Here is a 24,164-nt window from a genome sequence, read left to right on the forward strand (position 1 = left end):
CAGCCTTGAGCGTGAACGAACAAACACTACAATGATACGTGGAATTACCCCCCTTCCAAAGAAGCATCGTCTCGATGCTTTAAAATGAAAATAAACACGGAGAATGAAAACTTCGAGTCCTTTAGCGTTCATAATATGGCTTCAGGCGTACGACATGTACGACTTCCGGGCGTGCGCGGCGTCGCTGAGATACTGTCGTGCCGTCGGGGATGACTTCATAGTCGAGGTCACCGATGCGACGGACAACCCTGTACGGGCCAAAGTAGCGTCGCAGCAACTTTTCACTCAGTCCACGGCGGCGAACTGGCGTCCATATCCAAACACGATCACCTGGCTTGTAATGCGTGTCTCGTCGGCGCAGGTTGTAGCGTCGGGCGTCGGTGCGCTGCTGGTCTTGAATGCGAAGCAGCGCAAGTCTTCGGGCTTCCTCGGCGCGATGAAGGTAGGCGGCGACGTCGAGGTTGTCTTCGTCGAAACGTGCGGGAGCATAGCGTCGAGTGTTGTCCTGGGCTTCCTGCCGTATACCAGCTGGAATGGGGTAAACCTGGTTGTCTCCTGGACGGCAGTATTATAGGCGAAGATCACGTAGGGCAGAATGGAGTCCCACGTCTTGTGTTCGGCGTCGATGTACTATCAGCGTCAAATGAAATGCGAACAAAACACCTGAAACGCGAGCACAAAAATTCAAGCATATTAGAGGCTGGAGGTGAAATACAGGCGTGGGCTATTAACATTTCAGAAGAGCGGTCTTTTCGGCTTCGATGGGGAAATCAACTTCTGTAGTACTTTGCCTCCCTAGTATAATATTTGCGATTTGTGCTGTTCGCGTTTCAATTGGCTTGTTCGCATTTCAATTGACGCTGACAGTACATGGAGAGCATGTCTGCGATGGTCTTGTTCAGACGCTCTGTGAGTCCGTTGGTTTTTTTTTTTAAGGAACGAAACAGCGCAACTAAAACGAAGGACCAAGAAAAAGAGAGACACGAACACGCGCTCTCTTTTTCTTGGTCCTTCGTTTTAGTTGCGCTGTTTCGTTCCTTAAAGATGCAATACCAACTCGCCCACTATGCTATGTTGCTCCGTTGGTTTGTGGATGATAGGCAGTTGTCCTCCGATGGCTTGTCTGGCTGTAGTTTAAAATGGCTTGCGTCAGCTCCGCTGTAAACGCCGTTCCTCTGTCTGTGATGAGCACTTCCGGGGCGCCGTGTCGCAGGAGAATTTGTTCGACAAAAAATTTTGCGACTTCTGTGGCGGTACCACTAGGCAACGCTTTTGCTTCGGCGTAGCGGGTCATGTAGTCGGTGGCCACGATGATCCATTTGTTTCCTGATGAAGAGGTCGGAAAGGGGACGAGGAGGTCCATCCCAATTTGCTGAAAGGGCTTAGTTGGCGGTGGTATGGGGTTCAGGAGTCCGGATGGTCTAGTCGGAGGCGTTTTGCGTCGCTGACACTCACGGCACGTTTTCACGTAATGGGAAACGTCGGTAGCTAGCCGCGGCCAATAGTACTTCTCCTGGATGCGGTGCAACGTGCGAGCAATCCCGAGATGTCCTGCAGTCGGCTCATCATGACATGCCTGCATAATTTCTTTCCTGAGATTTTTGGGCACGACAAGAAGATGCACTGCCCTGTTCGGCGCGAAGTTCTTCTTCAGGAGGACATTATTGTGAAGGACGAAGGACGACAGTTGCCGCTTGAACCCTCGGGGAGGCGATGCGGTCTTGCCTTTCAAATAATCAACTAGGCTTTGCAAGTCAGGATCCGAGTGCTGCTGCTGCGCGAAACTGCTGGCGCTTACCGGTCCTAAGAAAGCGTCGTCGTCTTCCTCTTCGGGTGCTGCGTCGACAGGAGCTCGTGACAAGCAGTCTGCATCGGAATGCTTGCGGCCAGATTTGTAGACTACAGTTATGTCGAATTCTTGAAGACGCAGGCTCCAACGAGCAAGGCGGCCGGAGGGATCTTTCAAATTGGCCAGCCAGCACAGAGCATGGTGATCGCTCACAACGTTGAATGGTCGTCCGTATAGGTAGGGGCGAAATTTCGACGTGGCCCAAATAATGGCGAGACATTCTTTCTCTGTCGTCGAATAGTTGGCTTCGGCTCTCGACAGTGAACGGCTACGGCTAACGTAGGCGATAACTTTTTCCTCTCTGCCATTTTTCTGAACGAGGACCGCTCCTAAGCCCACCCCGCTTGCATCGGTATCAACTTCGGTTTCGGCGTTTTCATCAAAGTGCCCGAGCACAGGAGGGGATTGTAAGCGGCGCTTCAGCTCGTTGAAAGCTTCCTCTTGTGGCCTTTCCCATTTAAAAGGCACGTCAGCCTTGGTAAGTTGGGTCAAAGGTTCAGCGATGCGCGAAAAGTTCTTGACGAATCGCCGGTAATAAGCGCACAATCCAAGGAATCTGCGCATGCCTTCTTGTCATTAGGCTGTGGAAACTGTGCGATCGCAGCCGTCTTCTGGTGGTCTGGGCGAACTCCATCCTTGCTTACGACGTGACCAAGGAACAGCAGCTCCTCGTAGGCGAAGTGGCACTTCTCTGGTTTCAGTGTCAGGCCTGAAGACTTGATCGTTTCCAGCACTATCCGAAGCATTTTGAGGTGGTCTTCAAAGCTTGAGGAGAAGACAACAACGTCATCTAAGTAGACTAGGCAAATCTGCCACTTCAAGCCTGCGAGCACCGTATCCATTACTCGCTTGAACGTCGCTGGGGCAGAAAAGAGGCCGAATGGCATCACCTTAAACTCGAAGAGTCCGTCTGACGTGATGAACACAGTCTTCTCGCGATCTCTTTCGTCGACTTCAATTTGCCAGTAGCCGCTCTTCAGGTCCATCGATGAGAAGTACTTAGCGTTGCACAGCCGGTCCAGTGTATCGTCGATGCGGGGGAGGGGGTAGACATCCTTCTTCGTAATGTTCTTCAGGCGGCAGTAATCGACGCAAAAGCGAAGGGTGCCGTCTTTCTTTTTCACTAGGACTACCGGTGCTGCCCATGGGCTCCTCGATGGCTGTATGACGCCGTCACGTAGCATTTCCTCAACTTGCTTGCGAATAGCTTGGCGTTCTAGCGGCGATACGCGGTAGGGGCTCTGTCGCAGTGGTCGCGCGTTGTTCGTCTGTGACAATGCGATGCTTGGCAAGCCGGGTTCGTCGCACATTCGATGCTGATGAGAAGCAATCGGTGTACCTTTGAAGAAGACTGCGTATTTGGTCTTGTCTGCTCTGGGGTAATGCCGGGTTGATGTCGAACGTGGGTTGATGGCCTTGGTCAGATGGTTCTGCGTGTTGGTCGGGTAGGGCAAATACGTCTCTGATGTCTGCCAGCTCGTCGAGGAAAGCGATCGTCGTAACTTTGTTTAGATGCCGGTATTCTTCCGTGAAGTTGGTTAGCAACACCTGGGCTTGGCCATTTCGGATTTCGGCGACTCCCCTCGCGACGCCCAATCCTCGATCCAGGAGTAACTGGGTGTTCCCGTCGATAACGCCTTCGGCATTTTCGATGTCTCCAGTACCTATGCCGACGAGAACACTTGATCGGGGCGGCACGCTCAATGCTTCATCGAGGACGTTTAAGGCAACGTGATGAGTCGCGCCCGTCGCAACAGGTATGGCTTTTTCCGTGGAAAGCTTGACCGACTTAGATCGAAGGTCGATGATCGCCCGATGTTCGTTCAGGAAGTCCATTCCCAAAATCACGTCTCTCGAGCATTGCTGTAGGATCAGGAAGGTTGTCGCATAGGTTCTCCCATTTACAGTAACTCTCGCGGTGCAGCGTCCTGGACGGCGTAATCAGGTTGCCACCTGCGGTGCGGATCAGCGGGCCATCCAAGGTTGTTGTTACCTTCCTGAGTCGGACAGCGAGTGGGCCACTCATGACAGAGTAGTCAGCTCCCGTGTCCACCAAGGCTGTAACCGCGTGACCATCGACAGTAACTTCAAGGTCACTTGTTCGCGTTCTCGTATTGTACGTTGTCTTCGGTGTCCGATCTCGGCTTCGTCGAGTAGTGAGGCTACGGTGGGCGTACTGCGACGTTTCTTCACTGGGCAGCGGTAAAAGCTTCAAGTCTGGCCGCGTCGTCATCGTCGGTGTCGTCGTCGTCGGTGTTGTCGTCGTAGTTGAGGCATGGTCTTGAGTACTCGTCGATGGAGGATCTTTGTCATTGCGCTTAGAAGCAACCTCACTTCCAGAGGCTGCTTTATTTAGTTTAACCTTCGGGGGCTGGGGGAGCGTCCACGCACGGCGTAACCTCGGCTAGGAGATACAAAGCGCGGGGACGATGGCGACGGGGAACGTGATAGGTGGCTCGGCGATGAGTATTCTTCCCGACGTAAAAACTCCTCGATTTCGGCTGGTCGCTGGCCGGGTCGGGGTCGTGGAGCGTCGTAAGAGAACCCTCGGATGCCCAGTCTTCTGTATGGGCAGTGCCGGAGGACGTGACTGGCTTCGCTACAGTGGAAGCATAGTGGGCGGCGCTGGTCGGGAGTTCTCCACTTGTCGCATTTCCTCGGCTGCGCGCGTCGCTCATAGGACGGGAGGGTTGGGGCGAGTGGGCGGCGGTCCAACGCAGCTGGCTGAGGGCGATAGGGGCTTGGGTCCCGTCGTCGAGGTGCAGGACGGTGCACAGCTGCGGCGTAAGTCATAGCTGGGGGCTGCATAGGCTGCGTGGGTGTCGGCGTCACACCCAAGGCCTGTTGAACCTCGTCCCGGATGACGTCAGTGAGCGATGAAAGTTGCGGCTGCATTCCCGTTGGCAGCAATCGTCGGAGCTCCTCTCGCACAACTTCACGTATAACCTCCCGCAGGTTATCGTTGTTAGCGGTGTCCATGCAGCTTGCTGACAAAAAGCGCTGCTGGCGGTCATACTGGCGGGCTCGGGCGTCATCTGGTGGAGGTGCGGGGTAGCCTTCCATGTACCGGAAACCCCCAGCAAATCGTGACGCCAGCCCTCTGAGTCATTCACCACAGGACCTGAGTCCAGTCCACCGCGCAAGTGACGTCTGCTAGGCGATGCACCTGAGTTCGGGACTCTGCCGGACCCTAACCGGAAGCGAACGCAAGTAGCAACGTCCACCATTAGCTTGCCCTAGTGGGCAACTCCAATAATTCTGCAGCAGCCCCGGGTACCCAGCACCTCCACCAGATGTCACGTTGTAGTGAGGGCAGTCCAGCGGTCAGGAAGACACCAGAAATACTTGCAAACAAACTTCTTTATTTGGGCTGACTTGCGCCCGCAAAAGAACTGACTCACTCGGTGGCGGCGTAAGCAACAAGCGTGCTCGTCAATCGTCGAACTACGTATACCAGCTGCTAGCGGCATCGTTCAATTTAAAGCTGGCAAGGAAACTTCTTGATAACAGGTCGAGATCATCTAGAGTAATCTGGAAACACGTAGATGCAGCTGTTCATGGCTGTGAACAATCGAGATTAGACTGGTCGCTTCTCTCGTCACGAACAAAAATGATAACACCCCTTTTCTGCAGCCTTGAGCGTGAACGAACAAACACTACAATGATACGTGGCAATATTTACATGGACTGCAAGAGCACAAGGACAGGCGCAAAACACGTGCACCTTTCCTTGTGCTCTTCTCCATAACTGTATTGCGCAGTGCCTCGCTTAACTACCTTCAAGACACTTTTGGAAGCGCCATTAACTCAGAAGAGGAAAGTCAAGAGTAAGGAAATGGCACTCACTGGACCAGAAAGTCACACCGTGCAGAGGTACGCTACGCACCAGCTCTTTCGCACCATCAGCCATCTGGTCCAAGGCCCCACCTGGAGGGCTGTTCTGCACATCAAGGTCGACGCCATAGCCAGCCTTGAACATGCTGTCCATGGTCGCGCGTCGAAAGGTCTTCGTCAACTCCGCGGCCTCCCCAGTGTGGGCCTTCTTCTCAAGGAGCTTTATCATAGTGTCTGTGCACTCGTCCATAATGACGAATATCTGCGCCATGAGAAGGTAAAGCGCCGTTTCGCAAGTTTGTTCTGTAGGCATAAGTAATGGTAATCAAATGCACAATAGCTAAACCACGGGACAAAGGCTGGACAGGGCCAGCTTTCCTCCCCCTGTTTACTTTTAATCAGACGCGTAACGTTATTGACGACAAGCGTGCCTAGATGGAGAATTTATATGCACAAAGTCCAACACAGGCTCTGAATACAACCTCTTGGAGCATCGCTAGCGTTCACCGCACGAGAGGGCATGAAATCCGCGTCTAAGTATCCATTGTTAAATCTTATAAATCAACATTTGCTATTTCGACAGAGTGACTAGAATTTATTACTTTAGAACTTTTCGGTTTTGTCTCAGTCGCTGCTTTTAAGAGGGATATGTTTACCATTTGATCACCGACTTTACTGCACCTGAATGATGAATTTTCTATGCGTAGATGATGTTGAGAACTAAGAACTGCTCACCTGGGTTAATTTCTTGGCCGTAAAGGCCGGACTCAGCACCGCCCGCATCTCGCGCCATCGATTAACAGGAGCGGTTACAATGAGCTTCCTGTGAATGTCGGGCATGGCCGTAACTTCGATGAGGTTCTGTATGAAAATGAATAAACACAGAGTGTTAATTCCCACTGTAAAGTTATCGAAAAAGCAGCAAGGTGTTTCGTCTCAGATCCTCCTCTGCTTTCGAATGCGCTTAGCAAGCATATTTCGCGCTGGCTTTCTGTCTATTTATTCTTTTTCTCTTTGCCCTTGGCCCAGATCAGCTTCTATAGGAGCACCAGTGACATAAAACCCTTCTTAACTAACAGCCTTAAACTACAGGTTTTTGTGCTTGTACTCGACGACTGCGTCTCTAGACAAAATTGTACCAAAATAGCAGGCCAGGTCCTGCATACTGAGCGCGTTAAAGAAACCCATTATTAAAAAATACTTTACTATTTAAATGCAGAACTTACACCGCATGCAGTCTGACTTGACAATGACAGTAAACGTCAACAATGTTTGAGCACAGCCTGTTCTATCACTATTATCATGTCTATGTCCCCTTAGAGGTCACATATGAAGTAGTGCTGCTCTAAAGTGGTGGATAGCACTTATTCTCACATTTTGAAGCCACGCGACAGTATTCACCAGCAAAACTGAAGTTTCCTAGTTTGTGTTTAGGTTGCGAGTATTGGGGTCTATCCCATGGAGGATTACGTGTAATGCATTAAGAGTGAAGGTTTGTTAGCGAACTAAATCCACGTGTTCTCACCCCTCGTTCTGCAAAATTGTGGAAGTCTTCGATCTCCACTTTGCTCAAGAGCTTCAGGTCATTGACCAACAAAAAAGGCACGGCTCCATTGTAGAACCTGCATGGGATACAGCGCAAGGAAACAGCGTCTTAGTACATGGCTCTCGCGATTAGGGCAACGCATAATCACTGTAATCACATATAATTAATTACGTATAATTGAGTAAGTAAGTAAAGTAAAAGTTCTTTATTTTTCCGTTAGCAATATACATTTGTCAAGGTGCTTCTGCAGGTTCACAAGTCTTGACCATCCTGAAAAAAAAGGGCAGCGATGGCGCAGAGGTAGAGCATCCGCGGTTCGAATCCCGGTGCCGCACAACTCTCCAGCGGTTTAAAAAAAACTCTGCGTGTCGATGGAATGGGATAACCAGGCCTGGAGTGCAGTCTGATCTCGGTGACCAGAACCGACCATGCACTTTCTCACCAGAACGAGATTTGGCTACCCTGGTGTAGTACTTGGCCGCAACCTTCTATGAACAAACCAATTAACCCTCGGCCCTCAGTCGACAGTGGCTGCGAAGCAGCTGACCGGGGCGGCGGTCAGAACTGTGACGCAGCGGAGGGTTCCAAGAATCAGTGGCTCCGGACAGACCGCCATTGGAAACTGAGCCTGGCAACGTTTAACACTAGAATCTTATCTAGTGAGGCTAGCTTAGCAGAGCTGTTGGAGGAATTAGCGGCAATTACATGGGATGTCATAGGGCTTAGTGATGTTAAGAGGGCCCTTGAGGCGTATACAGTACTAAAGGGCAGGCACGTGCTGTGCTATCGTGGATTAGCAGACAGACGAGTACTAGGTGTGGGATTCTTCGTAAATCAGGACATCGCTGGCAACATAGAGTAGTTTTATAGTATGAACGAGTTGGTGGTAGCTATCGTAATTAAGCTTAATGAATGAGAGGTACAAGTTGAATGTGGTGCCGGCCTACGCACCTACTTAAGCACATCTTACAAAATAAACAAATTTTACAATGGCTTCATTCATACTTAACCCACCGGCAGCAGTACGTGCAGATCTCTGGTTCAAGTTCGTCGATCACTCCAGTGTTTTCAGGAGTGCCGCATGGCCCTGTCTTCGGGCCACTTCTTTTTCTTATATATTTAAATGACCTCTAGTTCGATTCTCCCGTGCAGGCTCGTTTTTTTCCAGATGACTGCGTAATTTACCAAACAATTCTCTCCGAAACCGATCAGCTAATTATAGATAACTATTTAGGTGCTGTGAATAATTGGTGCAACAACTGAAAAATGTCGTTAAATGTTAGTAAGTGCAAACAAATGACCATAACCAGGAAAAAAGTTCCATTGCTGTACTCTTACGAAATTAACAGCGTCCCTCTTGAACGGGTAGATGAATTTAAGTGCCTTTGCGTAGCGATCAGTTCTAATCTAAGTTGGAGCCCGCACATTAATAATATAACCTCAGTGGCATCTAAAAGACTATGGCTAATAAGATACCGGCTAAAACATGCTTCCACTAAAACAAAGCTTGTGGCGTATACTTCCCTAGTGCGTCCACTACTCGAATGTGCTGACGTAGTATGGGACCCGCATACGAAAACGGATGCCAAAAGTTTAGAGCGTGTCCAAAGAAGAGCACTACGTTTCATTTTCAACGCCTACGGAAGACATTTATCAATATCTCATCTTCTTAGCTGTTCCGTTTTGCCCACCTTGGAATCTCGTCGCAAAATGCATCGCTTGAAAATGTTATTCGACATCGTCAATAATCACACTAGAATAGACTTTCACACTTATATGGAGTATAACAGAACACGGCAAACTCGGCACAAACACGATAAATAAATTGTAGTCCCCAAATGCAGAACCACTGCATACAAGCTGTCGTTCTTTACAAGAACGATAGCTGATTGGAATGCATTACCTGGTGAACTGGTCACCTTATTGTCAGCCGAAACATTTTTATCTGCAGTCAACCCCAGCCGGTCAAGTTAGGGTATTTGGTTCGATTCTGGAGTGTTGCCTTTGTCGCTTGTTGTTTTGTATTTTAATGTAAAGTGTTTGTTACTCGTCTATTATTTGAGTTGTTCGGCAGAAAATTTGTTGCCTACCTTCAGGCCTTCTTTTTTTTCTTTTTTTTCGTTGTTTTCTGTTGGCAAAGCACTGTGCAATTGTATCCCCTCTCCTGCCTTGGCCACCAAAAGGCGGCTGGCAGTATTGAATAAATAAAAACAACGATGGCCAGATCTGTTGAAAGCTTCTATGAAGATGTGGAATCGTCAATGACCAAAGTAAAATTACACTACACTGTACTTATGGGCGACTTCAATGCGAAGGTAGGCAAGAGGCAGGCTGGAGACCTGATGGTAGGTGACTATGACATAGGTTCTAGGAATAGCAGGGGAGAATTATTGTACAGTTCGCAAATAGAAATATTTTACGGATCATGAATACCTTCTTCCGCAAACCAGCAAATAGGAAGTGGACGTGGAACAGCCCCAATGTGAGACTAAAAATGAACTAGACTTCATACTGTGCGCTCACCCTGGCATCGTAGAGGATGTGGAGGACCTCGGAAAGGTCCGTTGTAGCGACCACAGAATGGTAAGGTCTCGTATCAGCTTAGATTTCAAGATGGTACGGAGAAAACTAGTGAAGCGGAAGGCTATTAACGAATTAGAGTTAAGAGGGGAAGTAGAGGAATTCAGGATGTCTCTGCAGAGCAGATTTTCCGCTTTAATTGAAGAAAACGACCACAGTGTCGAAATAATGAATTATAACCTCACAGCTATAGTTACGGAGTGCGCCGCAGAGGAAGGTAATAGGATGGTTCGACAGGACACCGGCAAGCTATCTCAGGAGACTAAAGATCTGATTAAGAAACGCCAAAGCATGAGGACGTCCAACTCCACAGACAGAATAGAACTAGCAGACCTATCCAAGTTAATAAATAAGCGCCAGGTAGCTGACATAAAGAAGTTTTACATGGAGAAAATTAAGCATGCTCTAAACAACACAGGTAGCCTAAAAGCAGTGAAGAGAAAACTAGGCATAGGTAAAAACCATATGTATGTGCTAAGACACAAAGAGGGCAATGTCAATAGCAATATGGATAAGATAGTTGAAGTAACCGAAGGGTTCTACACAAATCTATACACAAGCGAATGTAATCAGAACGTTACTGAGAGAGGCAGTCGAGCACAGCAATGGGACATCCCGCCAATAAAGAAGGAGTAAGTAAAGAAAGCCTTAGGAGCAATGCAGAAGGGGAAAGCAGCTGGTGAGGATCAGGTAAAAGCAGATTTGTTGAAGGACGAAGGTGAGATAGTGCTACAAAACTAGCCACCCTGTATACGCAATGCCTTGTGACCTCTAGAGTACCAGAAGCTTGGAAGAACGTAAACATTATCTTAATTCATAAGAAAGGAGACGTCAAAGACTTGAAGAATTACAGACCGATCAGCTTACTGTCCGTTGTCTATAAGGTATTCACGAAGGTAATCGCTAATAGATTCAGGACAACCTCAGACTTCAATCAACCAAATGATCAGACAGTCTTTGGTTTGGTTTATTGGTTTATTGGGGTTTAACGTCCCAAAGCGACTCAGGTTATAAGGGGCGCCGTAGTGAAGGGCTCCGGAAATTTCGACCACCTGCGGTTCTTTAACGTGCACTTACATCGCACAGTACACGGGCCTCTAGAATTTCGCCTTCATCGAAATTCACAAGCCGCAGCCGGGATCGCACGCGCGTCTTTCGGGTCAGCAGCCGTGCGCCATAACCACTGAGCCACCGCGGCGGGGCTCAGACAGGCTTTCGTAAAGGATACTCAATAATAGACCATATCCACACTATCAATCAGGTGACAAAGAAATGCACAGAATATAACCTCAGCTGTCATGCAGGCATTGCGGAATCAGGATATAGAAGAGTGTTATGTGAAAATATTGGAAGATATATATAACGATTGCGCAGCTACCATGGTCTTCCATAATGTCAGCAACGAATTTCCGATAAGGAAAGGTGTCAGGCAGAGACACACGATCTCGCCAATGCTATTCACCGCATGTTTACAGGAGGCATTGCGGGGCCTCAAATGGGAACAGTTGGGTATAAAAGTTAACCCTTTGAAGGTTTTTGCCGTATATGTACGGCGGCGGTTTTCTGTCCCGCAAGGTCTTTGCCGTACGGGTACGGTTTCGATCTTCCGTTTGAAAATTTGCGCCAAAAGAGCAATGCGTGCTCACTGGGAGGTGCTGCCACCTCTTAGGACTTACAAGAAGTGTTTGAATTTTGTGCTGCCTTCTTACGGAGATAAGCAGAACTTATGTCTAGCTTTAGCGCGGCGGCACAGACTGCAGTAACACCCCTTTTATAGTTTTGGTTTCGCCGCGTGATCGCAACGGAGTCGCGCGAAATTTGAGTTTTCTTTTTGTCAGCACTATCTTGCAGGGGCTGCCGAAGTTGATTTCTACCTTTATTGGTGCTGCTCTTAGCTTGCTTATCACCGTTGCTCGCGAGGTATTCTCGCCCTCTGTGGCAACGCGCCTACGCGGTTTCGATTCCGCCGCGGGATCGCAACGGAGTCGCGCGAAACGCGTTTTCTCTTTGTGGGCACTGTTTTGCAGAGGCGGCGAAAGTTGATTTCTATCTTTATTGGTGCTGCTCTTAGCTTGCTTATCACCGTTGCTATTCTATTCTATTGAACATTTTCCAGTTTTGAGTGATGCTGTCACCAAAGTATTGTTCCTAATTTTTTTTTACTATTTATTCTCGATTATATACATTTTGTAGATTCAAGATCCGCAATAAAGTAATTTGACCACCTGGGAAAGTTTTCTTCAAAATAATTCGACCCTCAAAGGGTTAATGGAGAATACCTAGGTAATTTGCAATTCGCTAATTTGCCTTGCTAAGCCACTCAGAACATGCACTGCAAAGCATGAACAATGAGTTAGAGAGGCAGAGCAGAACTGTGGGGCTAAAAATTGCCATGCAGAAAACCAAAGTAGTCTTCAACAGCCTAGCAAGGGAACAGCAGTTCGTAATTGGTAGCAAGGTGCTGGAAGTAGTCACAGAATACGTCGACTTAGGGCAGGTAGCAACAGCTGATCCGTAACATGAGAGGGAAATAACTAGAAGAATAAGAATGGAGTGCGCATATTGCAGGTTCTCTCAGATCATGAATGGCAGTTTACCAATATCCCTGAAGAGGAAAGTATACAAAAGCTGTATCCTACCGGTACTCACCTATGGGGCAGAAACATGGAGGCTAACAAAGAGGGTTCAGCTTAAGTTAAGAACAACGCAGCGAGCTATGGAAAGGAAAATGATAGGTGTAACGTTAAGAGATCAGAAGCGGGCCGAGTGGATGAGGGAGCAAACGCGGTTAATGACATCCTAGTTAAAATCAAGAGCAAAAAATTAGCTTTGGCAGGGCATGTAATGCGAGGGCAAGATAGCCGCTGGTTCTTAAGGTTAACGGAGTGGATTCTAAGAGAATGCAAGCGTAGCAAGAAGCGGCAGAAAGTGAAGTGGGTTGATGAGATTAATAAGTTTGCGGGGGTACAGTGGCTGCAACTGGCAAAAGACAGGGTCAATTGGAGAGACTTCGGAGAGGCCTTTGCCCTGCAGTGAGCGTACTCAGGCTGATAATGATGATGGTAATGATGATGATAATTCCTCTCAATACTTCGTGCCACCTTTTTTGAAAAGTTTGCAGGACGTGAAGGTGAATGAGGTAAATAGCATGAAGCAATGTTTGGAAAACGCTGCGCCAGTTTCGCTTGCTCAGTACTAAGGAAAACCAGCACACGCTTCATGAATGTTTGACAATAAAACTAGCCATTATCACGAGATCGCCACTGCAGGGCCCCGTTCACAGCCTGGTTACCGCTTTTTATGCCTGTTAACTTTTGTGAGAGATTTTATATCTCGGACTTAATAAACGGACCTGTTCCTTTTTTGCATTCATCCCTTCTTTGTTTGGTTCTGTACATAACGTACACGATGCCACTATTGCAACTGGCGCACGACAACAGCGATATTTTAAAAACCTTAAGGACATAAATCGAGCATGACACAAACGACACCCCTCAATTTAGCACGAACGTCCGCGCATATACATGTGACACATTCGTTCTATGCCGTATTTTACTGCAAACGGCATGAGTATCGTCAACAGTAAATGAAAGGAGAAAATGGTAGCACGACGCGTTCTCTTACTTTGACGTCGTGATCAAGCACTTACACGTCGCGAAGTGCTGAAAGCTCAGGACTATCTCCAGCACACTGTGAACTCGTACTTGGAGTAATGCTTTTCAGCTAAAACCATCCCAACGCGGTCGCCACTACGCGAAAAGCGACAAAGGCCATGCGAAAAGCATAAAGCGTTTGCACCCGCTGATGGCTGTGCAACGAAATGATGACTGATGTTTATCAACTCATTTATGCTTGCGCGGACATATACTCCTGTAATTGCTCAGCGTGATGAATATATGCTTCTTTAAGGAGTTTCTATTTCAGACGCCGTGATGTTCTTAGCTGCAGTTTAATATACAAAAAAAGGAAATGGCGGTAGGAATCGCAGCTGCCTCAGTGAGTGGTCGGCATCACAACCTTACTGCGGCTTTGCCCGCGAAAGACGTAGTTGCTTCGGTAGTTGCCTCTGTGTATTCTGATGACAGCCTTGAATTCAAACAAAACTGCACCGGCATTGCCTGAACATTGACTGGCGTTCGTGCAATGTGATACGGCAGATCCGCGTTAGGCAGTCCGCTTTTCAAGTCCGGAACATGGACGTGATCGTTTTCGCATGACATTACTTCAGGAGGACTGGAGTAGTATATACGGCCTAAATGATGCCGATACTGCTTATGGCACTTCTTTAACTAGGTTTTACGGTCTGTATAAAGACCATTTTCCGCTTAAGAAAGCCACACGCAGAAAGGGGATCAGAAAACCGTGGATAAGCAGCTCACTACATCATCCTATACAAGAAAAATATAAACTCTACGGACTGTTTCTCAAAACCCGAGATCCTGAGGTCCTAGCAGAGTACCGAAAACACCGGGACAGATTAAACCGTGATATTAGAGTTGCCAAGACCCGTTGTTATTCTAACCTATCTGAGCGTAGCACCGGCCAAAGCGACTTACTTTGGAAACATTTAACTAACATAATAAATCCCAGAGAGGCAGTAAGCGTTCCTGAGGGCATAAATATTGGTGGTGTTGAAACTCAAGGCTCCGTACTGGCTGACGCGTTTAATAACTCTTTTCTTGCACTTCCTGATACAGATCACAGTAGCGACGCCTGTGGTTTTATAGATTTCAACAATAGCTCTACTATATTTCTGGAGCCTGTAACTTCTGAAGAAACAGTTTGTCTTTTGCGCCCTCAAGCATACAACGTCTTGTGATGTCAGTGGCTTTCAAGTAGGACCTATTCAATTTGTCATTGACGTGATCGCCCCACTTCTAGCCTATATATTTAACCTCTGTTTGACGTCGGCAACTTTCCCTATTTCCATGCAAAAAGCAAGAGTCATCCCGATTTTTAAAAAAGACGATAAAAATGATATCGGTAACTACAGGCCCATATCTCTGCTAACGCAGATCAGATCTGCACAAGACGCAGATCCGGATCATGAGAGGGAAATAACTAGAAGAATAAGAATGGGGTGGAGCGCATATGGCAGGTTCTCTCAGATCATGAATGGTAGCTTACCAATATCCCTGAAGAGGAAAGTATACAACAGCTGTATCCTACCGGTACTCACCTATAGGGCAGAAACATGGAGGCTAGAGGGTTCAGCTTAAGTTAAGAACAACGCAGCGAGCTATGGAAAGGAAAATGATAGGTGTAACGTTAAGAGATCGAAAGCGGGCGGAGTGGGTGAGGGAACAAACGCGGGTTAATTACATCTTAATTGAAATCAAGAGGAAGAAATGGGCTTGGGCAGGGCATGTAATGCGAAGGCAAGACAACCGCTGGTCCTTAAGGGTAACGGAGTGGATTCCAAGAGAAAGCAAACGTAGCAGGGGACGGCAGAAAGTTAGGTGGGAGGATGAGATTAAGAAGTTTGCGGGGATACAGTGGCGGCAACTGACAAAGGACAGGGTTAATTGGAGAGACATGGGAGAGGCCTTTGCCCTGCAGTGGGTGTAGACAGGCTGATGATGATGATGATCTCTGCTAACAATTTTTTCTAAAGGATCCGAAAAAAATAATTTTAACGCGGTTATCACGTTTTGCTGAAAACCATAACATTATCACACATGCGCAGCATAGTTTCAGAAAACACTTTTCCACTGAAACGGCTTTGCTTGCCCAAAAGGAGTTTATTTTAAGTAATTTTGAGGCCAGGAAGTTAGTACTTTATTTATTTATTGACTTCAAGAAGGCATTTGACTGCATACGTCACGATATTCTGCTTGAAAAAATTTCTAGGTATGGTATTAGAGGTCATGCGCAAAAGCTCATAGCCTCCTACCTTTCTAATCGAACCCAATACGTGGATTTGAGTGGCTGGCTTTCAGGTACATCCCGTATTTCTCGGGCGTGCCGCAAGGTAGCATTCTCGGACCGTTTTTGTTTAATTTATACTTTAATGATGTCATCAATATTAATAAGAACGCATTTTTTGTCATGTATGCAGATGACACCAGTTTATTTTTTGCTGGCAATAACCCCACTGAACTTATTAAGGAAGCTAACCGTACACTGTCGAACCTCCTGCCCTGGTCCAATCATAATGCCTTATTAATCAATTTCTCAAAAACAAAAGCGATGTTTTTCCGTCCTAAAGTTAAAGTTGTGAGCCTTGATACCATCATTAGCTGTGCTTCTCACGAAATTGAAGTCGTGCCAGCTTTCAAGACCGTCGGTGTTTGGTTTACAGAAAAAGTTCTCTGGGACAAACATATTAATTTCTTAAGTTTAAACGTCGCCCGTATTGTAGGTCTTCTCCGGCGTAACAGTCATCTGCTTCCAAGGGGTGTAAAACTCCTGGTGCTTAAAACATTATTTATGCCCCAATTATATTACTGTCACTTAGTGTGGGGAAATACTACTGAAACAAATCTCCAAAAGCTTTACCTGTAGCTAAAGAAAGCAATCAGAATAATTTACAATCTGCCCTGGGACCATCCCACCTCCGAGCTCTTTGATGTTGCTGACATTGCAAAGGCGTTTCGTCTGTTTAATTTACGACTTGCCCTTCATTTCCAGCATGAAATAAAAATAACTTGATGATTCTATCCAACATAGCTGAGCTTGCGGTTCATGAAAGCACGTACCCTTTGCGTCACACACAGCGGTTTCTCATTAGAAAGCCTAGGACTAACTATGGTAAACAAATGTTAAGACAGTCTTCCCTCCCTGCTCAGTGATATTAAAGATGCTGGTCTGAACATTTCCTCTTCCAGTCACTTAAATTTGTGTCATTATTTGTGTTCATAAGTGTGTGGCTGTCTCTTTATGTTAGACATTCAAAGTGTTGAACTAATTGCTTTAGCCTGGCGAGTCCATTTTTTTTACCTTGTAATGTACTCTGCAAATAGTCATTTATATTTCGGATTTTTGATACTCTGTTTTGTATTTTCCCAATGCATTAAATTTGTGACTTCATTTCAACTTAACCTAGGATAAATAGGAAATCTTATGCTCCCACATTTTGTATATCACCGTTTTACTTCAGCGATGCATTTGTTGCCTTTGGAGTGCTGCCGTCTAGTTTGTTTTTTGGGGCTCGAGAGCCTGTCAAGCTCAATGGAGCTTTCTTGTCTCGATGCTCCCTCTCATTACTGAGTAAATAAATCAACTTCAACTTTTGCCTTTCGCTCCAGCACTTTCCTTTTCGCTTGTTAATAAGATGGATGCGTTTGGCGTCAGAGTCACTCTTTCTGCGCGTGCCGAGCGCTTCGGACTACTGCACCGTACTTGAGCTGTTCGAGCTGTTTGAGGTGTACACTGAGAGGTCAGACAGGTACTGGAACCAACTACATACATGCCACAGAACGAACAGATAAAAGATGATGAACATGACACACTCCGAAACATAGCCCAGAGGCTGTCGTAATGTTAGATCAAGCACTGTCAAGTCGAAGAAATTTTGACGTTTTGGCAGGGCAAATGATAGACAAGGCTGTGGGTATTTGAGAACCTCAACTGGTTATGGACTCCCAAAAAACTATCATAAGGAGAACCACAGAGACAGCGGCGCATACTGTCTTGACAAGACACCCTCTTTGACGTGCACCGTGCCCGTAAGAATAATCTGTAGCAGGCCCTGGTATGTCAAAATAATAACCTACAACTTTTGGCTGCAAGTTAGTTCTATTTGAAAAAAAGGGAACTGCCAATCTTGGCTTTTCCGGGGGTTTTCTTCCTTTTTTTTTCGAAAAGGTCAGGTGGAATTTCTTCCATACGAAATAGGACAGCTCTTTCAGCCCGCAAGTGTCGTCTGTTGTTTTGCTTTATTCGTTGCGATTAAGAACACAGGACATCGGATCCTTGATTTTTTTTCTGTGCAATATTAATTCAGCACCGCTCTGACTTCAGTTTTATGTAGTTTTATTCGCGATAATTTTGCAATGTAGTTAAAATACAATGCGCACAAAATGTTTCTAACGCTACTAGAGATTTTACAACTACTCTTCCATAGTTGGACACCTCATGTGTAGCGGATCGGGCGGTTACTCGTACTCCCATCAGCTGCATTAGAGTACGATGCCCATTATTCTCCATACGAAGGCCAAACATAGTCATGCAAATCGCCTAATAGTGCGGTATTTTCAGTCCAGTGTCAGTGCTCATTCTTTGTTAAAGTTCACTTAAATTGGTTAGAACATTAATTACAATAGCCAACCCATACTATTACTGGTTCTTCTAATACACGCTTCTAACCACTTTGGTATTTACTACTAATTTATTAAGTCGAACATAATAATCTAGTTCCATGTCCCTCATGCGTTCTCTTAGCAACCACTGTTGTTGTTTTTTTTTTTTTAGCTGCCCGTTCTAAGACTCCTTGCCCTAGTTTCAAATAGTAGGGCACTGCCCCTTGAGTTACCATAGAATGATTCCTTCTTGTTCTGCCTTTTTCTGGTACCGATGTAGTTCTACACTACGCTTCTTTTCTGTTGAATTAATCCAATTTGTATCTTCGCGTTCTTCAACCTGTCATTTAATGCTCTTTCTTTCTCCGTCCTCCTGCCCGGCATACTTACTGGTTAGTTTCCTAGTTCTTTCCCGCCACCGTAAGTCAACGCTCTTTCTGTATAAATATTTAAATACCTTAGCTGCCCACCTGTTATGCTCCAATATCCTCAGGCATTCTTCATATAGCATTTTACTCTGAGCTTCGCGTGCTTCGAACGATGCCCAGCCCATATCCCCCTGTACTGCCTCGTTTGTGGATTCGTCGCGGACACAGTTCCAATCTTCCAACAGCCTTCTGATTGACTTCCGATCTCGAATGAGCTTCCGCCCTTCAGCACGGAACCACATTCCCGAAAGCAAGCCCCGGCACCATTACTCCTTTACAAATACCTCTCAGTATTTCATATTTGTTGCACCCCCATAATGCCCTCGGTTTCATTAAGCCGGCATCCCTTCGCCTTTTATTCTCCCACGATGGCTCACATAGGAGGTATTCTCCGATGCGAGCGCCTCGTCCTGGCGAGCGCCTCATTCAACGCCACCGTGGCCTCCGCGATCGAAGCGCGCGGACTTTTGTCGATCGCCGAGAAGCGGCGCTCGCAGCCTAGACGAAACGTGCGACACATCCCTTGACCTTGGCGCCGATGAGCAAGCATGGAAAATATAGGAGGGTATGGTTCAGCATGGTTGGCTCATGGTTTTGCTTTGCCTGGCCATCTGCACGTCTGGCAACTTTAGTGATTAGATAGCAGCATTAACTGATGAAGACGAGAATGCGCACTGCTCAGCGCGAGAGTGTATTGCTGCTTAGTACAAGACGTGATCGGCCACGGTGATAGCAGACTGCTCTCGTGCACAGGCCAGCGAAGCTTATCTGGCTTCGTTTTCGTTTACTCATTTACGCTCACAAGGCCAAATCAAGGTGCAGCTTCAGCGGTGAAACGGCTTTTGCAGCTTTGGTCGTGAATTAGAGATTTCGCTCTAGAAGTTTCTAGAAATGAACTTAAGCAGAACCGAAAACTGGGCGAGTTGGTGAACGTTCAACATTATGTACAGCGCGAAAAACTAAGACAGAGGAAGAAACACGCCAACAGCGCTTGTTTGTTTGCGTTTTTTTTTCCTCTGTCTTAGTTTATCGCGCTGTACATAATGTTGTTGTTGTTGTACCTAGAAAGCTAAGGGGTTTCTGCCATGGCGACCACCCGTTTCTTACAAAGCAAACATAGTCATTCTTACCCTCGGTAGTTCTAATTGCTGCCGTTGCATCCCTTGAACTGGCAATTTCGACTTCCGCTCATATATATGATTGGTTTGGTTTTGGGGGGTTTAACGTCCCAAAGCGACTAAGGCTATGAGAGACGCCGTAGTGGAGGGCTCCGGAAATTTCGACCACCTGGGGTTCTTTAACGTGCACTGACATCGCACAGTACACGGGCCTCTAGAATTTCTCCTCCAAAGAAATTCCAGCCGCCGCGGCCGGGATCGAACCCGCGTCTTTTGGGTCAGCAGCCGAGCACCTTAGCCACTGAGCCACCGCGGCGGCGCTCATATATATGACGTCATTCCGTCTGCGTTATATGAGTTCCACATATTCTCATCCTTGTGACCTTGATTCACTTCACGATTTTTCTGCATACTTGAAATTCATAGCGCCTGGCGCTTTAGAGAAACATATTGGACAAAACAGAGCACACGTAGACGGCAGTGGCGTATCCAGAAATACATTTCTGGTGGTTTTATACGCCGCAGGTGAAAAAAGTAATAACAAAGGGCTTAGGAGCCATTTTTGTCAGCAAACCGACACTTTTGTATTTCTTTTTGTTTCTGCATTTTTATACATTGATGCTGTGAGCAAAACAGCATGGGCGAAAAAAAGGCCTAAAGGAGGGGGGGGGGGGGGGGTGTTATGACACCGAAACACCCACCCTGGCTACGGCCCTAGTAGACGGGACCGACGCCTGCGTGTGTTCTGTATTGGCCTTTGTGCTTAATGTAAAGCGCTAGGCGCTATGATTAAAATGTCGAGTTCCAACTGTCCGACGCTTGAGCCTTAAGGCTGAGTTGCATGTACGCGAAAACTCACGTGAACGCGACACACGTCGCGCGAAGACTTCGCGCGAACAGAAATGTATGTGTCGCTTGGCTCGTCGCTCGGATCTGCCGAAATAGAAAATTTCGCTCGTTCGCCCGGAAGTGCATTCGCGATCAGCCAATAGCATGAACGCTCAGCGTACGTCACTGCCGGTCATTTCGCGTGCTTTTTTTTTTTTTTTTTTGAAGCGTTGCATTGCGATCGCCGCGCATTCGCGCTTCCTACAAAACGATGGCCTACCAAAACTTCAATGAACGCCTTATTGACGCCGTAGAATGCGAGCTGGTCCTTTGGCACCTGCAGCACAGGTACTATAAGCATCCCGGTCATTCTAATGCGGCTTGGCGCCGAGTTGCAGAAGCCGTCCGTGCACATGAGCAGTTTTGTAAACAATTTCATTGAGTTGGTTTCATTGACTCCTACCTTTTTCCGTACGCAGACTGGATATTTACGAAGTGCAAGCGCTCATTTATATTTCATGCATGGGGTCTTAGCTGTCATCGAGCGATCGTTATCGTTCGCTAGAAAATGCGCGCTGCCGCGTAGCAGATTTGCCTGACAATTAAGGAAAGCATTGCATGCAGAACTAGAATTGTACTATTTCACAGAAATACGGTACAGGCTTTTATCTTGTGGCGGGGTTAACGGCGGCCGGTTTAAAGTCTTGCAATTTTTTTTTGCTGTTGTTGCATTTGCGAATACCTTTGCGGTGTGCTATGCCAGCAACACTGAGCGCTGTCGCCGTTTCGCGTTGCCGTCGGTTTCGCGCTGTCGCGTGCATGCGTCTTCCCCCTGTACGCGACAGAGGGAACCACGATCGCTTTCGTCGCGCCGCCTCTTCGCGTTGCTCTCTTTTTCGCTTACATGCGACTCTCGCTTTAATGAACCCTATTCCCTCGTTTCAGGTCACTGATGGCAGCGATGGCTTTCTATGCTCAGTTAACAAATGTAAATGTCTGTGTACATAACTATGACGAGGAAATGCATGCTCACCCAACAATATTTCCGTACTTATTTATCCACTCTTCAAACAAATTTGCAGCTCCCTGAAATAAAATGGAGTGCGATAAGTGAAGAGTTGAAAGAAAAAGGCACTATATCGGAAGGATTATAACAACAAAATAGCATTAACAGTAAAATTACTTTGTGAGGAGTCAGGTTCGTGCAGACCTCATTATAGACCATAGATTTGCGTATGTTTGGCCATTCTCTAAACTTCATTGATTGTTGGAGTTCTTCAAGTTGTAGGTCTTGCCATTAGTGTACGATAAGTACTGGTATGTGCTAGTGAATCAAAGGAGTAGGCAGAGGGCTGGGTGATGAAGAACTCGCAAGCGCCGGTACTATGAGGTCGCAATCATTTTCGTATGCTTGTGCGCAAAGTCCTTTTCTTATTATTGTGCTTAGACGTACACAGAGTGCTTAAACTGATCCGCAACTGAAGGTGGTGAGCTGTAACCCAAACTGAGAGGATTGTTGAAACGAAATTCGTCCCCATTTTTTCTGCTTCGGGTAGTCGACGTGCATTTTAGCGGACTTTAAGCACTGAGTACCTCGGAAGCGCATTCTTCATTCAAATTTATCTTGGGGAGCACGGCGCCGTACAAGGGGCTGTTAGCGCGAAATCATGGAAAGGAGTTTTCGTAGAGCAAGTTGACGCTGAATCGTAGGTTGTTATAAGCTACTGGTGGAATTAGCCTTGCAAATGTGCTGCGGGCTACTGCTCCCCTGTGCGACGCTTAGATATTCTTTAATCCCAAGAATTCAGGCACTGATCTGTGATATGACAGATCTACGTCGTCGCGACCACAATCACTCGAAATATTCATCAACTTCTGTTTTCACCGCGTGGAGTCCAAATCACAATCTTGAAAAAATTTTAGAATATACGGCCGGTTTATGCACAGGTAAAGAATGTTTGAAGAGAACCGCGTCGCGATTCTGCTCTCTTATGGGAAGCTAGCAGGACACTCTCCTCCGAACTGTAATCTGAGCTGCACATAAGGAACAGTTCTCACCGAGTTCCCTCCAGCTTTAGGAACACAATGTTAATCCTTCGCGATTAGCGCAGTACTTCAGAGCAAAAAAAAAAAAAAAGCATACTCTTTGAAAATAAACGCAGCTTTTTAGAGCTTTGCTGTGCCCGAGGATGCATTCCGCTGGCATCCGTGGAAACCAGTGCCGTGCGCCCGCATCGCGCGACACCCAGCAGCCTTCCGCAAAGACACATCTCGGAAGCATATAAGCAAAATCAGCTTGAACGACGTGTATCAAGAAAATGCATTGCTAGAAATGCAAACGAGTCAACAAATATAGTTCCGCTGGCGTTCCCAAAACGATGTTATTCGCAGCGAAATGGCCCTGAACCGGTGAAAAACTGCAAGGTGCTCAAACAAATTTGTAATAAATACTAAACAAAGCGCTGAAGCAAAGAAAGTTTAACACCAGATACGTCTATTCAGCAGTGAGCAACTTCCATTTTCCCAGTTTTATGCAAGAACCGAGGGAAAAAACGATACAGTACAATACAAAAAGTTTACAAAGACGGATTTTGTTGCCTCTTCTGAGCATTTGGGGAATCGCTTCCATATATGGGAGCTCCAGCGCCTCCCTCCATTGATTTGCACCAGATTACGACCAAAAGAAAATAAATTTAGATGTCCGGATAATATTTTTTTTTCTTCTGGCGAATAATCTTACTGTCCAGATTCTTAGTAAGCAGCGAAGCCGTCCAGAAGCCTCTAATATTGCTTTATTAAAACACATAATACACAGTACATCTCCACACACACTCGCCCATAAACGCTTAACTGCACACACTTGTTGCTTGATAAAATTGCACTCACCCTTCTCCTTATTTCTAGAAGGTTTCCGAATATGAGGCTGGGCTTGGGACCAGGGATGCCGATCTCGCGGAAATAACAGAACTTCCTTTTGCGCCATTTGTAAATGCTGAAAAGAGAGAAAAATTGCACACTGGTGCACTGATAAAGCTCCCTGGCGATCACACTTCATGAGAAAGTGCGCAAAGGTATCTGAAATCCCCTTGACTAAATTCAGTGTTTCGTTCATAAAGGGTTGTTGAAGATTGCGCTTCAATCCCACCGCTGGGACTGGAGACGGAGGGGGCCTTGAGATGACTGACTCGTTCAGCCCCGCAGGTCCCGGCTCCGAAGGACGGGGTCGAACTCCGATAGGGAGGAAGCTGGACGGACGGTTTACTTTACACATTTACAGTAGAGATGGGAGTGCTTCGGTCACCAAAAAACATCCCGTTAAATACCCTTTGTATTCCCCCTCATCCGTGACTGGGGAATAAATTTCGGAGAACGATGTCCAACCAGGTGGGTAGTTGTGGGCACTGGCGGTCCCACCCACGTCAGGCGGCGGTGCTGAACTATCTCGCTCTCTCGCAGCTCGGTCGATGGGAAGGGGAAAAGCCAGCAGCCCCCGAACACTGTCGTGTCGAATTGACAGGTACAGCGCCATCGTGGGAAAGGAATGCCATACTGTTTCCCAGCCGGTGGACAGGGGGGAAAGACACGTCATCGAAGGCTGTCGTGTCGACTTCAGCACTGTGTTGAGATCGGTGCCTCCATGGGAAAGGAACTGCGCTGCGTTTCCCAGCAGGTGAATGAGGGGCCTTGTACGACCCCCCCCCCCACCGTAATGTCCGATACGCGGGACCTCTGTGAATGTCG

The 24,164-nt window shown here is 47.0% G+C and overlaps 1 protein-coding gene across 1 annotated transcript in view; it reads right to left on the reverse strand.

Moving 5' to 3' along the window:
• The window catches only part of LOC149345656 (cytochrome P450 3A14-like), a 40,762-nt gene extending 16,810 nt beyond the window's left edge, over positions 1-23,952 (reverse strand). Inside the window, exons 1-6 of the mRNA XM_089541172.1 lie at positions 23,747-23,952; positions 23,310-23,472; positions 21,457-21,509; positions 7,209-7,305; positions 6,419-6,544; positions 5,696-5,945 (exon numbers count right to left, since the gene is read on the reverse strand). Of these exons, the coding sequence (XP_089397298.1) occupies positions 5,696-5,945; positions 6,419-6,544; positions 7,209-7,305; positions 21,457-21,509; positions 23,310-23,472; positions 23,747-23,952 (895 nt within the window). The remainder of the gene's footprint in view (positions 1-5,695; positions 5,946-6,418; positions 6,545-7,208; positions 7,306-21,456; positions 21,510-23,309; positions 23,473-23,746) is intronic.
• Between the last annotated feature and the right edge of the window lie 212 nt (positions 23,953-24,164).

This window comes from Amblyomma mixtum, chromosome 4 (genome assembly GCF_055824585.1).
Source record: "Amblyomma mixtum isolate Tamu chromosome 4, ASM5582458v1, whole genome shotgun sequence".
NCBI lineage: Eukaryota > Metazoa > Arthropoda > Arachnida > Ixodida > Ixodidae > Amblyomma > Amblyomma mixtum.